The 18,124-nt window shown below is 38.8% G+C and overlaps 1 protein-coding gene across 4 annotated transcripts in view; it reads left to right on the top strand.

Moving 5' to 3' along the window:
- Window positions 1–4,613: 4,613 nt before the first annotated feature.
- The window catches only part of st3gal3a (ST3 beta-galactoside alpha-2,3-sialyltransferase 3a), a 52,860-nt gene continuing 39,349 nt past the window's right edge, over window positions 4,614–18,124 (top strand). The window contains exons 1-2 of one of the 4 annotated variants that reach the window (XM_042416006.1): window positions 4,614–4,762; window positions 14,465–14,616. In XM_042416006.1, coding sequence (XP_042271940.1) covers window positions 14,502–14,616 — 115 coding nt within the window. In that variant the 5' untranslated portion in view covers window positions 4,614–4,762; window positions 14,465–14,501. The other 3 variants (XM_042416007.1, XM_042416005.1, XM_042416009.1) reach the window with 3 other exon arrangements.

The raw sequence follows: 18,124 nt of genomic DNA, 5'->3' as shown, positions 1-18,124 counted from the left end.
TACATAGGTGGCACTAGAGAGCACATTTTGGCACTTTGGGGGTTAATTTTTACATTTTATCAAATTTTTCACCACATCTGATGTACGTGCCAAATTTGGTGAGTTTTTGAGCATGTTTAGGGGGTCAAATTTAGGTGTGAAGATAGATAATAAAGAAAGAAAGAAAGTAACAAACAAACAAACAAACACACAAAAAACAATAGGGTCCTCACCCTTAGGCGCCCTCACCCTACTGTTTTACAGTAGTCCTCTGCCTTTTGGGCTCGGTCCCTAATAATGTATCAGCATCAACATCTTCCTCATTCTTATTCTCATATAATAGTATGTAACATATGTAATATTATAATAGTAACAATAACAGTCATCAATATTAAAATGATCATCAAAATAAACATCTTTGTTGTTGTTGTCAAAATTCATTATAATTACGAGTTACTGATTGATGTTTTGGACCAGAGGATGCGATGCAAAAATAAAGTAAAACAGGATTAAATAGTGATTAATCAACCAAAATTTACATTTTTCATTTAGCAGACGCTTTTATCCAAAGCAACGTACATATGAGACTGATACAACACAAGCAGGGATCTAGTCAGATCCCACATGTTTGTATGTATGCAGACTTCGATGAACATGTTGGTGCAGATACTGATACTGATGTGAATGTGTTCAAATTATGATTGGTAGACAGGCAAGAAAAACACGTTGGATGGATTCAGGTTTGAAAGAAGCTGGTATTTGTGATTTTGTGGAATTTCCACCAGGCTGTCAGAGCTGCAGCTATTGTTACTGTTTTAAATCATGGATGTCTTTTGATAGTCTGGCTGAGAAATGATATATCTGAAATCTGAATGTCTTAACAAACTGTTTATTCTATATCTAACCATGTGTTATCTGATTGATTGGGGTGGATCCATTTGTGTATATATTGTATTATATATTGATTTTCCAGAGAATAATGATACAAATCTTGTTTTTGGTTTTTGCAGAGTGGTCAGTTTAATTCTTGGTGTCTTGTTATTCCAGTAGAATTTGGAGATGATTGAGTCAAGAGATTTGAACCGGGTGAGGGTGAGTTGGGTTGGAATCATTGAAAATAGATCATTTATTTTAGGAAGTATTGTCATTTTCACAGTGGCTATTCTGCCCAAAAAAGGGAGTGGTAGTTCATCCAGCAGTAGAGGATCATCTATTGTTTTGAGTAATGGAGTGAGGTTGAGTCTGAACAACTCTGACAGCCTGGGTGAAACATTAAACCTACATACGTAATGAAACCCATGTATAAGGGGATAGGTGGTGTATGATCTGCCACATCTTAGCTGTTACTATGTAATGGAAGGATAGAAGATTTGTTCCAGTTAATGGAGTAGTCAGAGATATTGGAGTGTGATTCAATAAGCTTAATTGTTTCTTGTAGTGATGAATGAGGGTTTTGTATGAACAGCAATATATCATCCTCATATAAACTGATCTTATGCTGTGTTTTGGGTCTTTGGATTCCTTTTATGTAGATGTTCTGATGAACGGCTGCCGCTAAAGGTTCAATATGGTGAAAATGGTGAATAGAGAGGGAGAGAGTGGGCATCCTTGCGGTGAGGTTTGTCCATTGGTGATGGCAGTGGCTGAAGGAGTGGTGTACAAAATCTTGACCCAGTTAATACATGATTCCACAAAAGCTAAATCTTTCTAATATAGTGAAAAGAAATTTCCAGTTCACTCTGTCAAAAGCTTTTTCTGTGTCTAAGGTGGCTATGATGGTTCCTGCTTGTTGTCATGATGTATAGTGCATTAAGTTAAACAGTTAGGAGGAGTGAAATTGTGGCTGTGTTCATGCTTGTTGGAAATCTTGAATTTTGTTTTATTTCAGTTATCAATTTGTTGAAGAGCGGAGCTAGAATGAACTAGAAGTGTTAATAGAACTCAGCAGGGAAGCCATTGGGTCCTGGTGCTTTGTTATTTGGCATAAGATTGAGGGCAGTGAGAAGTTCATCCTGTGTTATTGGTTAATTAAGTATGTTGGTTTTTTCTTTATTAAGCTATGGTAAGTCAATGCTGTAGAGAAATTAGTTGATGTCCTCTTGACTTCAGTCTTTTTCTAATGAATAGAGACTGGTGTAAAAACTTCTGAAAATGTTATTTGTCTCTTCGGGTGAGTTTGTGGGCTTCTCCGCTGAGTCCTTAAAGAGGTACTTCACACTGGTGTTAATATTGACATTGACACCAAATTTATGAAAAAGGTTGAAAATGGCTCAACCTGTCATCTGCTGTTAAAAATCAGCCCTGAAAAGGCTGGGCCAATGCTGACGTAGAGTCAACCGTTTTGAAGCTCTCTACGACATTAAATTTATATAAATGGTATGATAACGCCCACCTCCTGCTTCGCTGAATCTGGCGTTTAGGCAGTGAACAGGTTCAGCTGACAGGTCCACTGCTGGAGCAATTCTGCCTGCAGTGGATCAGAGCTGCGATTGGACAGGTTCAGTAACGGCTCCAAGTACACTGCGATTTAATATTTTAAAACAAGATTTTACCAGCTGATAACTGCAGGAACCAACAGCCCGAGAGTTAAAGAGCCACAGGACGAAATGCAAAATGACTTCTGGCTTGTTTATATTGCTGTTGCACTGTTTGTCTTCCTCTTATTATTATTTATGTATATGTTGCTGAGCAACTCATGCCCTCCTGCCTCATACTGCCCTGATCACAAAGTCAATGCGTGAATATGAATGGTGAACCAGTGAGAGAAATATGTATTCTCTAGCAGCTGGATGTTGTAATCGCAAACTATCGCCAAGACAAAAATCACTCATGAATTGTTTTATTGTTTCTGTGGATTACTAGTTATGTTTATTGCTTGAAATATTAGTTCCGTCAAGTGATGGGTCAGTAACTGTGTTGAAGTCGCCTCCTGTTATGAATGGGCAATTGGAAATGTTTGAGATGGAGGGAAAAAATTATGAAAAAAGGATGGGTCATCGGTGTTTGGGTCATAAACATACAAACACAAACATACACAAAATCACAACACAAATGAATACACATTTACAAATATGTGTCAGGTAGGTGAAGTGGAGTAGGTGGACCCAAACGCAAGAGACAGCAGGCAGGCAGGATACGATGCAGAATATTTAATGAATAGATTCAAAAGCCACAGGAGACACTGAGACACAGGAACATGGGAACACTGACCATATCTACAGGAACAAACTCAGGACACATAACGCAGAACAAACACGGTATAAACGCAGACGACTCGACAAAGACCAAACTGAAAACTGGACTATAAATACAAAGGGTGTGATTACAAACTAAACACCAGTGAGGGAAACAAGACACAGGTGAAACACATGAGGGAATCAAACACAGGAAGTAAAGGTGAAAAGACACAAGGAGAAAATATTTCAAAATAAAACAGGAACTAAAGTAAGCAGACAACAGGTGACACAACACACGGGCAGACTGGGAGCAGATAAACTGGGGAAGACACCAGGAGCAGGTCTGGGCTAACCAGGGAGCACATAAACACAGGAGGAATAAAGGAATACACAAGAGAAACACAGAAAATACCAAAACCAGGTAACATAAATGCAACACTGAAAACTCAAGAGAACAAAATACACAGAGTCCAAAAACAACAGATAAAGTCCAGGCAGGACGTGACAATATGTTGAATCTTTTATTATTCTACTTATAATAATAATCATTTTTTTTATTATCCTACTTATATTAGTTATCACATTGACAGTGTGATCTTTGTTTTTTCTTTAATTTTTGTATTGAATTATGTAATATCTATATCAGTTGACATGTAATCATTTACTCTTGATTTTTATTTTTTGTTGAGATTGTAATTCTTGGAAAATACTCATCGTTACAATCAGGAGTTGTGTAACTAGGTGTTATTACCACGTTGCATATCAGACATGGGTTGTGTTGGTTTTGAAGTCAATGTATCCACCATCTTTGTTACAGTTTTTTTGTTTTTTTCCTTTTGCACCTGTGAGTTCAGCTGTCTGTGAGTTCATTTCGGGTCACTTGAACTTTGGTGAACTCTGTAGGTTCGTGCCGGGTGACTTGAACTTAGGTAAACTCTTTGCACCTGCAGGTGCAGCTGTGTGCGAGCTCATGTTAGGTGACATGACCTCTTGAGGAACTATGAAACTAGTTTTGTCTGGCTAGGTTAGACGTGTGCCGCGCCACATGCAGCATGTCGTAGTTTTGCAATATATAAACAGCGCTTCCTGTTGTCTGTGGGCTCTCTTTTTGAAGCCACACACCACAGAGGAGTTTTCTGTTACTAAAAAGCTTCAGAGCAGAGATAGTGATAGACTTCAATTTTTTATGCATTTTTGCAATTTTTTGTAAAACTGGTGAAAGTTGGCTGAGCAGAAAATCGGTGCCTGGTGGTAACTTTAGAACACCAAAGATCGCGAGTTTGTAAATGGTCAATGTCAGCCAGTTACCAAATTTAGAATTTAACAATAGATAGACAGATAGATTCTGAGAGATTAAAAACGCATTCTGGCTAAATAGGCCTGGAAAAGAAAGGCATGTGAAAACCAAACCAGTTTCTTTTTCTTCTGTTTTCCTTTTTTAAAAAAAAAAAAATTATATATTGACTTTTTTATAATATTTGAACTGATTGAATAAAAACTACATAAAATCTTAAAAGCTCCAATGTGATACTTTTTTTTTTTCTGAGAGAACACAAAGCAACCAAGGCCGGAGACTCTCCTAGAAGGACACCCCTTGGCCCCGAGAGGTAAGCTCCAGCGCATCAACACCACGGCAACACCACTGACTGCTAGCCTCATGCACACACCTCACACTATAGGATAGGGAGTTTGTGTAAAAGGACCCCTCCCCGGGCCGACCCAGGTGGTCACGTCTGGTGAATCCTTATAGCTGTTAGGATTCAAGTAGGTTTAGGGGAACAAAATCCCTTCGGAGTTCCTGAGACGGAGCGACCGGGGCAGGTTTGTGGGCTCACCAGGAACCCCCGTTAGGCCAAGTGGCTAGAATCATATAAGAGGGCCCTCCTTCGCCCCTCTCCCCTTCCTGCATTTGCATGACCTCAGTGCTCTTAAGCTGTCTCAAGTCAGGGACGAGACCAGAGAGCGAGGGCGACCACGTAGGGGCCCACGGTAGTGACCGGACACAGGACAGAGAAACTGGCTGCATTATTTCCCTGAGGGTAGCCCGGTTTAAAAGGAAGAAGGTCCTTCATATCTTTGCTATCTGCTACTGGTGCATTCATTTTTACTGGACAATGTGTCTAAGCTAACGTTACTAGTACATATAAACAAGCTAATTAGCATAGATTAACATCATTTTGTCGTGTAGGCATAGATGAAATGGTAACACAATTTGGAGAAAAGTGAGATGGTCAAAACACCTGATATTCCCTAAATGGTTGTACAAATAAACAAGTGTTTCAAGTCAATCTACTGTCATCAGGCTGCTGGTTTATTTCATTTGTACATCACAAAGTGCTAAACATTAAAGCAATCAAATAAAAATGTACAGGCAAATAAAAAAGTAAAGTAGCAATTAAACACTGGTGCCATGGGTTTGAGAATTCTCACCCACCCTGGAGATGTCCATTTTGTCCACAGCAATTGTCTTAACATTACTATTAAAAATTAAATCTCAATTGAAATGTAATGTTTGCAGTAGTCATACAGTGTAGTAAAATTAACTGAAATTTAGGCAGTAGTGTTCAAGGGAGAACAGCAGGGACCACCCAAAAAAAATTCAGCACACACTCTGACTGCAGCCCTAGATGGTCTGGGCTCAGCCTCAGACCTTGTCAACCCCTAGAAACGCCCCTGGTCGAAACGTTATCATGAAACTTTTGTGGCTTCCAGTGTGTGCAGGCGTTAACTTACCTTTTTTCATTGATGCTGTTTTCTGTTAGCCTTGCACTTACGTGATGTGCGTATAATTACTCTTCTTCAACAAATTCTTAAAATAACGTTACCATAGAACACTCAACCAACTGTGTACAATTCCGGATGAGATAAGCGACAAATATGGGACTTTTAAATGGGAGTTTGGCGTGACGCTCTCTCCGTAGAGAGGCAGACGTATCGGGTACCCCCACTGAGCAGGCTGCCTGGAGCCTGTACGGAGGGGAGGGGGACACCGACTCTGCCCCTCCAAATATACACATAAAATACAGAGCTAAGTATGACTGTTGGTGTGTTTTCACGTAACGCTATTGTTGACCAATGCATATCAGAAGCTTGCTGGCCAACGCGCAGGAAGGAAGTACCGACGACAGAATTGAGGTCAACTTGAAAATTAACGGTATCCGTCCGGTAAGAGTCTGGCTTGCTTGCTTGCTAACATAGCCAGCTAATCGTGCTCTATGGCTCCTTGTTATATTAAATTTAGCCACTTTTGTTGATATTCCCGTTGTCACGTTTCTGTCATCTGTAAGTTAGAGGGACAGCTTTCCATCTGCTACCTCCAGCCCGAGGAGCAGCGGTGGTTATTAAGGTAGCTAGTGTAACGTTAGCTAATGTGCTATCATTACTGTGGCCACCACCAATAAAAACATAGTTGTGAGCTAGCTGCGACCTTCAGTAATCACTGTGCTTTATTTTGGCGTTGCCGTCCTCATTTTCACTGTTTCTCTAAAGCTACATTCACTCTTAAACGTTTTTAGTGCAGAAATCTCCTCACCCAATAAGTTCAGTTTAAATAAAATTAAGCCTAATGGTGAACCCTATTCGCTCCTAAAACCAAATTGTGGACGTACTCACCGTTTCAGTCCTCGCTCTAACTTTATTTCACCATGTCTGTATAATATCAAAAGTCCCGAGAACAGTACAGATACATGCTGAACTAGCATGAAAACTGGTTGCAGAAACACCACCTCATGTGGAGGCAAACTGGCCACCATAAAAGTATTCAGGGCAGCTATATGGACAGGTCCAGTGTTATTCCTGGGTTTAGTTTGAAAAACCGGCATACATTAACTTGACCTGACCTCTCTCAAGTCATCTGAGGTCAGGCGTCCCCACCACATTATGCTCTGCTCACAGGGGCTAGCTCTTCTTTTAGAGGGGCCATGTAATTGAACTCTGAAACAAGTGCTAATTTTAGGTGACACAGGAATCACTTCTTCACAGTTCATCTAAAGGAATACAGAATGTACAGTCGGACAGCGTTTCATTTTACCAACAAAGTTAACTTCACATTTCTAACACCTTTCTGTCGTGGTGTAAACAAACCACATCAATCGGTAAACATTTAGACAACAGATAGATGTTCACACTAAAAATAAACAATTCACACACATCAGCTGCAGACAGCTCTTCTTAGCATAATAAGAAACATAGGCGTCTGTAGGCAGCGCACTAAAACACAACAACTTCAGTGTCCAGGCAAACAACCTAGAGTAAATAATATAATGTCCTTGCTGTGTTCTTGTTAAGACAGACAGCAGCAGAGAAACATACAGCATCAGGAAGGACACTGGCAAGCAGAGAGACACAGAGAAGGTGTACATGTCCATTCTCCTGTTTTTCATGGAAATGAAGTATCCATGTCATATTTAATGTCCCACTGAATGTGTCGCTGTGATGGTCATCTTGTTTATTTGTTGACAAACAAACAAGATGACTAGTAACCAGTGTTACTAAAACACCAGAGCTGATATCATTTAAACACTGAACAAGCTAGCTCTCCTGGTTCTTTCATTTCAATAATGTGGTTAATTTTCTACTGTTTGTTGTGAGGCCAGAGTATAACTGGCTTCACACTTCATTCACAGTTTCCTTAATTTACAATTTGACAGTGAAATGCCAGTGTCCTAATCTGACTGTTTGATATTGAACAATTTTTTAATCAAATAACTGTAAATCACTTTACAAATCTTGGTTGTTTTCCTTCTGTAAGGGTGCCCTATCGTGTTTGACCACACACACTGGCTGCCTTATCAGCAGTTACAACCTAGAGGTCTGTTATAGTTTGACTCAAGCTATGATGAACAGGAACGATATGGCCATGACAACATAAAGTGTCTGTTATTTGATAAACAAAATCATAAACCCTTTTCCACTACACGATGACAGCTGTTTTGCATAGTGAGCAGGGCTGGGTATTGGTGTGTGCGTGAGGCTAGCAGTCAGTGGTGTTGTGGTGGTGTGGATGCAATCTTTAAGGTATTGACCGAAATAACCCTGTACCCAGTAGTAGGGGTCTAATGGTACATGTATTCGTCCCAAACCGTCAACCAAACTGTGTCAGTAATAGTTATGGCTAACGAGCCATTGTTGGATGTTTACTTTTTTGCAAAATAAAAGACCAAAATGTCATTTTCTACCCTTCCTTTTTTTTCCTGCCATACTGAAATCGGACCGAACCGTGACCCCAAAACTAAGGTACATACAGAAGTGTGGATTTTGTGTGCCATTTCACTCCTACCAAGTAGTATCAAAATTTCTCCAGTCAAACGATAGACTGCATTTGATCCTTTTTGTACCCAGATCTAGAAAAAAATGACTATTTGTATGGTTTTGCTCGCAGCCAATCACAGCAAGCGTTTGTCGATTCAATGCGACGTGTGATTGGCCCACTACCACAGACAACAACCACAACCTGTACAGTCTGTGGTGATATACCTCATTGTGCAGTTTTGTACAATTATTTAATAAATATTTCAAAAATTTGACCGCTTTCAAAATTTATTTGTGTAAAAATCATTTGGATGAGGAGGAGAGTTGGCATTTTACGCAGCTGAATGCTTCCAGTCACATGATGAGTATTGAATGAAGTAGAAAAAAAAAGGTATTGGATGAAGTCCTCTATTGATATCGGTATCACTTTGAGGGTATGGAGGGGATTTCTTACAGAAAGGTTCAGTTGTGAATGAATGTTTCAGTTGTGAAGGAGTTCTGTAGGAGTTTTGTATCTATTTGTAAGTTTAAATGCAGTGTTGTCTTGCTTACTGGCAAATGCAGTGAGATATATTATTGTTTGTTTTTCTGATGATACATTTTGCTCCCCCAGTTTTTTTTATTCCCAACATACATTTTGGTGGATTACAGTAGGGGAAATAACATATGAACCAGTTAAATTGAACTTTTCTTAACATTGATTGACTTATTCCAAATGGAAGAGTTGCTTAATATGATTACATTGATATTTTTGAGTTAGGGCCTCTGCATGGCAGTATAGTTTGAGTTCCAAGGTTCATGGTCCATCAACTAGCTTTTTCTGCAGCTTACAACCAAACTGAACCATCTTTGTCTGTGAGTGGAGTTTGCTGAGTTGTCATGGAGATAGCTAAAGTGTCATCATCAGACTGTGAGATGCAGTAGAAAGTGTAAGCTAGGAAATGGACTTATAGAATTTTTTGTCAAATTACAGTTTCAATGCATTTGGGCTGCAAATACTTAGTGAACAAGATTACTTGGCTTAGTCTAATATTCAGTATCATTGTTTAAAGACTCTCCATATAATCATACTGTGACACATTTCTCTTAGTTTGGCTTATAGGTCTCTTGTCTTAAATAAATCAATTAAAACAAGCAGAATTCTCCAAAAATCTTTCACGTTCTGTATTGTGTTTTGAAACAAAAATGATAAGATGGAGTTGGTTTAAGTCACTGTCAGTGGGAAACAAACTGTGAAACTGTACATAGACTCTTAACATGTAGGCCTAAAGATGAGAGTGCAGTGTAATAGTAAAAAACAATATTCTCAGTAGATGGCATGTAAATCACTGCAACTTGGGAATCAAAAAAATTCTGGACTGGCCCCACAATACAAGAAGGTAACTCTTGTAAGCTCTTGCTTCTACATGTTCAGACAAATATTGTCAAAGTTGGGTGGCCCAACAACTTGAAATTACCTTCTTGTATTTTCCGCAAACATTGTTGAGAGACTGTTCTGCCTTTGGTTGTGATGATTCATGACCACACTGTCTTCGTCTGTGCTCCCTACCATTGTTAGTTCAGAGTGACTGTGAATGAATAGTTAGAAACAGGAAAGTCAGTCAGGGAAGTGGTGAACAATAGGATTATAATACAAAACAGCGCTGCCACAAAGTAGAAGAGCTCCAGGGTTACAGGACCAAACCACTAGTTTTCTCACATTTACTACACTTTACCTGTACTTACTATCACAACTGATCATTATGCAAATGCTGCTGTGTTTTAGAAATGACAAATTTGACTCTGCTGATTATTTTCTTGATTAGTTGTTTATCGCTTTGCCTATAAATATTAGAAAATAGTGAGAATTGCTCATTATAATATCCCAGAGCAGAAAGTGTCATTTTTAAATTAATTGTTTTAATTGACCATCAATCTGAAACCCAAACATATTCAGTTTATTATCATATACAACAAAGAAAAATAACAAGTCAGTGTATTACCAACACATTTTGTACAATCAATGCTAAACATGTATGATAATTAGAGCCTGATGGATATTGGATTTTTGGGATTGATACCAATATTAGGGAAAAATCTGATATTGATATTTTGTGTGTGTGTGTGTGTGTGTGTATGTATATATATATATATATATATATATATATATATATGTGTGTGTGTGTGTGTATATATATATATATATATATATATATATATATACACATAACGCATGTTTTGATGATGAGCCCTCAAATATCAAACACTTGTGCCAAAGATATGTAATGGAGGCAGGATATTTCACAGTTTAACAATAACCTTTATTAAATAAAAAAACATAAATAGAACTATTATTATTAGAACTATTCAAGATATATATGTATGTGTGTATGTGTGTGTATATATATATATATATACACACACACACACACACAGTGTTTCCCCTATAATATTACAAGTCTGGCGGGCCGCCAGGCCAACGAGTACCTCCGCCAGGCCAAGAGAAATATTTTTTTAAATGCCAAAAATAACACCAAATATCCATTCATTCAGAAATCAATAGCATTCGGGAGCCTCTGAGCAGCGCTGTTTCCAAACATGAGTCAACGTCTGTGTCATTGCCTGGGAAACTGCAGGTAGCGTAACTCCTTTTAAGGAATAGGGCAGTATGTAAGCGAGTGAGTGGTTAAGCGAGAGAGCGAGCATCAGAAAAGTGACGGTGAATGTGAGCAGAGCAGAGGAAAAGTTTAACAGTAAGACCGTATTCAGACCAAATCAGGTGGTGCAGCGTTCAGCTGCAGGGTCGAGTGGAGGTGTGTGGGGTTGTGGGCTTGTTTATTTGTTTATTTAAAAAAAAAAAAATAAATCAGTGCATATATATATATATATATATATATATATATATATATATATACTGTATATCTGATATATCTGGGATTGGCCAATATCGGCCAATAATATGGGGGCTAGAATTATTATTCTCATTTTTGTTTATTTTCCTTTCCATTTTGGTAGCAGAATGATGTGCAGCAGCACTGTTCCTTTCTGTAAGTAAAGTCCTGGAACATAGTCATATCACAGTACACTGTCACATTGATCATTAATCTCACATGTCAAAAAAAAAAATAGAAAAATCAAAAATCTAATAGCCAGTCATTTTTGGCATTTTTTGTGAGTAAATGGAAAGATTTTTTTCTTCTCTCCCAAAACTAGTTTTAATAGGCAGTTCAAAGTTCAAATTTGTGGAGTACGTGAAGTGTGAAAAAACAGTTATGTGAAATCATTCTGATTGGAAAAACCACTTCCCTAATCAGATGTTACTGTAGCTTGTCAGTGCAGTGCACCTTTATGGCTGACTCTCAGGTGTCTGATGTTGAAACGGATGTCTTCCATGGGCCAGGATTTTGGACACAGTTTTGGAAAACCTGTTTTGGCCGACCCATGCTAGTTGACATGAGTGTATGTGATGTGCTATTGTGTGTAGCTTTGTATTTTGTATAATGTGTTCTGTGTGTTTTTTGTTTTGTACTGTTTGTTATTGTGCTGTTATATGTTTTAACTGTAAGGGACTGCAGATGAAAATTAGTTTGAAGCTCAATCTGGTACAGTGCATCATTTATGTTAAAAACTGAACACTGTCCTGATAAATAAATACAATAAAATAAGCCATTTTCACATATAAACTCCAGACATTTTCTGGAGTTTCCCTTTCACACATGTAGCACACAGCAGGAGATTGTCCATGTCAGACGTGTTCTCACCTGCTGGAAATACTCTGTTTGGTTTAGGTGAGGGGTGCAGGAGGAAGGACATGATTCAAAAAGTACACTGTCGTTGTCGTTTGTGTTTTTATGCTTTTCATCAGAAATAAAACAACTTTTATTTAATGAGAATTCGCAGCAAGTTCTCTCTCCCATTAGTGCTAGCTTTGCAGTGGAGTGTTCAGGCCCAGTCACAACAGTGCAGCTTAGCTGACCTGCTGTGTTTAACCAGTGCCAGCCGCATGTGTAAAATAGTGGCTGGGGATGAGAGGGGAGTTCACCGCTGAAAGTCAAAGACGTCATTGCACTGCTGCAGCAGTTTGTTGCACTTAGATTAGCAAGCAGTTGTAGCCCACTTGCTCGCTGTGAATTCTCTGGAGAATTCACTGCTGTATTCTTACATGGGCTCAATCGGACATTACATGGACTTTGTACCAGGGAGTTGGCAGGGTAAAGTCCATTTAATGTCCGGTCCAACTGATTCGGACATTTGTGTTCACATTTACAGCTCCTCCGGGTAACGTCCAGAAAATTTATGGGTTGCAGTGCATGTCTGAAAGGTGTTATAGAGAGAGAATGCCAATGCTGGCAGCAGTATGATCAGGGTTTCCTGCAGTGTTGTGTAGCAGAGGTGAACCACACCAGTGAAACCCCACCAATTAACAAGCAGCCCTTTAATTTTAGTTTATAACGTGCTGTAGTGGTGCATACAGTATTTCCAAATTTGCAATTGATTAAATAACCACAAACCAATTGGGCCTTGGGGCCCCCTGAGGGTCTGAGGCCACGGGGCAGTTTGGTGGTTTGGTCGCAGGTTGGTGATCCAGCCATTAACCCAATTGATTATGATTTGAACATGGTTACACTCATCCATCTCAGGCTGTGGTTACAAGGAACTGAGTGGACCCAGACCTCTAATAGGTTTTTACTTTTGGCCGCGCCGAGTCAAACCGTGCCACCTTAATTTGTGTTTCCATTACTAGTTTTATCGTGCTGAGTTGCACCCGAGATAGACCATGTCTGGAGTTTGGCCAAAGCACACCTAAACCGCCTCCCAGTGGGTTGCGGTGATGTCTCGCCAACCACAGCCAACCCATGATGACCCCCCTTCTCCCCGCTTCTCTCTTCCCTCAAACAAGTTGTGTTGGGAAACTCAACTATGTCTGTGCTGGAAACCAGTGAGAAAGCTGTTTTTAAAAGTCTCTGTGTGTTCAGCTCTCAGTACTCTATGTAGAAACTGACTGTCTGTAGTTTCTCTCTCATGTCCCTCTTCGTACTTTCAGATGTCCGCTTTATTTTACCGTTTCCTGATTGATTTCAGCCGTATTGGAGCTGGGTTTAGTGACTGCAGATGAAAACATTTCCTGCTGCAGCTGCTTCATATTAAAAGCTTTTAAATAACAAAATAACTGGGAACTTTTATTGTGAAGAATTTATAGGAAATTAAATGTGTTTATCCATTGTTTTACAGCCGTGACTTTGTCAAATCCATAGAATTTGACAAAGTTGTCATGGATTTTTTCTTACCGTGGTGTAAAAGCAATGTATCCCTGTGGTCTGGCGGCTTACCAACCACCTTTTAGCCTTCAGTCCAGTTTGGATGCCAGCTCGCTTGCTTCTGCTTCCTCATGCACCACTTTTGGCATCCCCCTGGGCAGTCGTTCTCATGGGGCAATGCCAAGGTCTTGAGGCCTGGTGCCTGGAGCAAGCTGAGGCAACGCTGATCTCATGTAGCCTCCTACATCGCCAATGTATTACTGTATATCACACATTATATGCACAAGCACATTAGACTACCATATATGACATTGTGGTCGACATTTTTTTAAAAACTGTGGTGATGACAGTAATAAGCTCAGCCCTGTGGTAGGCATCACATGACTGTGGTACTGCAGTAATGCGGTTGTCCTCACAGTTCTAGTCACAGCCATGATGTATACAGGCGGCTGCTTTTCGACTCAAGACAAGCACTTCATCAGTTAAAGACACACCTTCAAGCGGGTAGTCCTGTTTAATGGAGATGCAAATCCCTGCCGTGCTGGGCTGGCGCATCAAGTCAAACTGAGTCAAGCCAAGCCAGCACATGTGTATGGAAAAGGCCTACAGTTGGAGCCTCTCATATAGGAGTGACACTGGGAGATACTCCCAGGGTGGATCGCTACAAATAAAGTCTTTTCAGGAAAACACAGCTGATGAATTTTTCCACGTGTGCAGACTGAAGCTGAATCCCAGGCATTCAGCCTCTGAGAGTGATTGTATTAAGTGATAACATGCTGTGTATGAGTACGGGGCTAACCAGTTTATTCCCTGTTCAAACAGGCTCCAGTGTGGGATGTGCCATGTACAGTAGCTGGAGATGAGAATGAAACCAAGTCGCAACTTCTTCGTGGGCCTGTGCTCCATGCTGGCCCTCGGCTTCCTTTACTACTCTTCAGGGAGGATCAGCTTACGAGGCTGGGGCCACAAATCATGTGAGGCTTTTTCAGATTAATGACTTGATGTACAGTATTGACCTTTTTATTAACTTATTTCATTGACCAGTGGCAACTGCATCAACAGGGATATTTATCTGCTCTACATAAAAACTGATACAGCCACTCTGACCGTGGTCAATAACGGATTCAAACATTATAGTTCACATGGCAACAATAGAGAGGGGTACACTAGCTATTTAGATCCCACAGAAACATCTAGTGAAAAAGGTAGTATAGAACAATACGAAATACCACAGTAATGCGAATGCAGTGTCCTTTTATATACTAAAGCGTTACATCCTCTGCATTTCCAATGTTGTGCTATATGCTGCAACACTGGGATTTATTAAGAACCTTATCAAACATTTGGAGATGCATCCTTGTTTTTTGTGTTATGGATTAGAGATGTTGATATATTTATAATGGACTTTCTATCTGCAAACATGATCCAATTAATCTTCTTACTCGATGAGGGAGCCAGTCCATTTACCGGTTGTTTCAGTAGTAGTTTTAGTTTGTCCAGAGGATTCGTAAAGTCTCCTCACTGCTTTAAAGTAGAAAAAGTCTAACAGATTCATCATCTGGGCTCATTGCTCACTTAAGGATTTGCTTGAGTTCTTAATTAAGTCATGTTTCATAAAATGTCCAAATAAAACCAAAGACAGCTTGAGGTGCTGATACTGATAATGGAAACCTGGCTGGGTTTAAGCTCTAAATATTTTTCTACATCCACTGAAACCAATTCAAGTTTCATATCAGTGCCGACTTACATTTTTAGGCCTCATTTTAGATTGGTTGGTACTGTTTGTTGTGAAGGTTTAGTTTTGCATTCTGCCACATAAATATATATTCCCAGGGCTGAAAATAAAGCCACTGTTTCTTACCATGGCAGCGTTGAATATATGGAGAAAATGTATTCAAAATTACATAAATAAATCAGAAATTTGAAATAAATTATCATGTAAATAAATGTAGACAATATCTATAATCTAACCATGACATTTTAAAATAATCGTATAAGTTTTTAAAAATCGTCATTATGAAATGTTAATTCTCTTTATTAACAGTTTCACTTATTGCAGGTCATCTTAATTGAATTCCAGCTGTTATTTCAAAATGTCTTTTTTCCAAAGTTTGTTTTTCCCCAATGACTCCCAAATTTATTTTATATTGTCACTTTCAAGTCTTTGTGTATCAATCAGGGCAGACCCAGTCAGGCGAAACGGTTCATATTGAACACTTAAAGGATAGTTGACCATCTTTCAACTGTCTCAACTGTCAACTGCCCATGAACAGTGAAAGAGGTTTTCCTCACTGTAATCATTCCTCCTGTTCATACTGGCTATTAAAAGGTCCCCTTCAAATGTGCTTTCAATGTAAGTGATGGAGCCTAAATCCACAGTTGTGCAAAAATGTATTTAAAGTTGATGTGAAGCTTATATGAGGCTTCAGCTGTCTGAGTTAGTCATATCAAGTGGATATCTGACACATTTACAGTCTTTTTAGCATCAAATTCCCTCTTTGTGTTTCCTCAGACAGTGTTTCCCTGTTGAGCTGCGGTGGAAGTATAGTAACAAAAAGAGGGACTTTGGCTCTAAAAAGACTGTAACGTTGAAAGATATCTACTTGATTTGACTCACAGCTGAAGCTTCATATCAGCTTCAGATAAACTTTTAAATACATTTTTGCACAGAACCTATTTCAATATTCACATGGACACCTGATTGTGGTTTTAAGACAGACTTGAAAAATTGTGACAAAAAGAAAGATAAGGTTTGATTCTGTTGAACTGATGCAACATCACAGTATACTGTAACCCAGGTCAACGGCAGTCGGTCCTAGAGCTTTCTTATAAACCATACTGGTCCATCTTTCATAGTTGCAAGTGTAATAATTATCATAATTACTTTATGGCAATAATGTATTCAATATGCTGTTGACATACTGATTATTTAACATGTTTAGAATATGACGGGATGTGTGATCCTATTTAGGAAATTTAAACAAAGAAACATATAATCAGGCCAGAGTGGGCGTTGAGTTCAGAAATAACAGATCAATAAGTAAGGTGCTCATTTCCAAACCCATCAGCCAAAGTAAAGCAAAGTATACCTTTTGTCTGGCAAATATTTTATCATAATTTCATATTATAGGCTGCTCAGATGTCATGTTCATCTTAAAGCCATCCAAGTTGGGCTCACATTCCACACTGTGCTCATATATTATAGATTTGGAGAGTCTAAAGTCCATCAAGAATCAATTGAGACAACTTGTTTGGGCTTCATTTTTTATACCTTGTTAGTGAACATCTTTTGTATGAAAAATGCATTTTCATTTTGTCCTTTTCTTCTTCCGAGATTGTTAGCTGCAAATAAATTTCTCTGTAAAAACACACATTTAAGAGGAGAAAATTACTTTTTTACCTCGGGCAAATCAGCATTTGCTAGCAATTTGGGAGATGGTGGGATTGGATGTTTGTGCACTGCTTGCTAGTGATGAAAGCTTTACTCAAAGTTCATAAAAGGGTTGGTGGAGTTGAGGCGGGAGAATAGCTGAGCCTCTGCTAACCTATGTGTAGGCTTGATTAGAAAATGATGTGCTCAGTATAGCCAAGCAACTGTTGTTGCTGGCTATACTGTTATTCAGTGCACTTTAGTCCTGAGTCTGAACTGCCAGACAATTCAGCTGTAGATTAATCTTTCTAAATCAACCTTGTAACAGCTTGTACTGTCTGTGTAGATTGTATGGCTTGTGATGATGCCGTGGTGCTTATGGCTGTTCAGTAATCCACTTTGAAAGATGATATAAAAACTATTTTACCAAGAGGGAAAACCGGATCTTAAATATTGTAATTAGTCATCGATCTGAGTCTCATGAATTTTTGAGCAATTAGAAATTTCTTCATTCTATGCCGACATGGGCATTATGATAAATTCAAATATTTAAATTACTTAAAAAATACAGTGTAAAAACTAACAGGAATTAAAGCAAATGAGCAAATTTAAGATGATATTACCAAACATTTATTAACATACTCATTTATGAGTGGGAACAGTAAAATAAGACTGAAAGTTCAGGGTCAGTAAAACCAAGGAACCAAAAAGTAATACTGTAAGGGATAAAAAACAGAAGTCAACAGGCTTGAGGTGACATTTAACCCACAATGGTCCAAATCTGATGAGAAGTTATGTTTGTTACAGGCAGTTGGAAAAATTGAATAAACAATATGAGATTGTGGGGGTTTTTTTATGTTGCAAGGCTAGATTTTTAGTCATTTAGAAACAGAACCTGGAAGTTCCAGTTTCACTTTGACTCTCTATACTTTTTTTTTTTTAATCAAACACTTTATTGTCTGCAGCCAAGCAATATCCTCTTCTCTGCTGCTTGTATTACAGCCTATATCCTGCAGTTCTATAAACAAAGATATAAACTATCAACATTTCCTGAATGAATGGTCAATCCCTCGCCTCTCTTGAACTGGCTGGACATCAAAGTTCTATCCGAT

This window comes from Thunnus maccoyii, chromosome 7 (genome assembly GCF_910596095.1).
Source record: "Thunnus maccoyii chromosome 7, fThuMac1.1, whole genome shotgun sequence".
Taxonomy (NCBI): domain Eukaryota; kingdom Metazoa; phylum Chordata; class Actinopteri; order Scombriformes; family Scombridae; genus Thunnus; species Thunnus maccoyii.
Note: the sequence above shows the minus strand (reverse complement) of the source record. Positions and strands in the feature narration are given on the sequence as shown.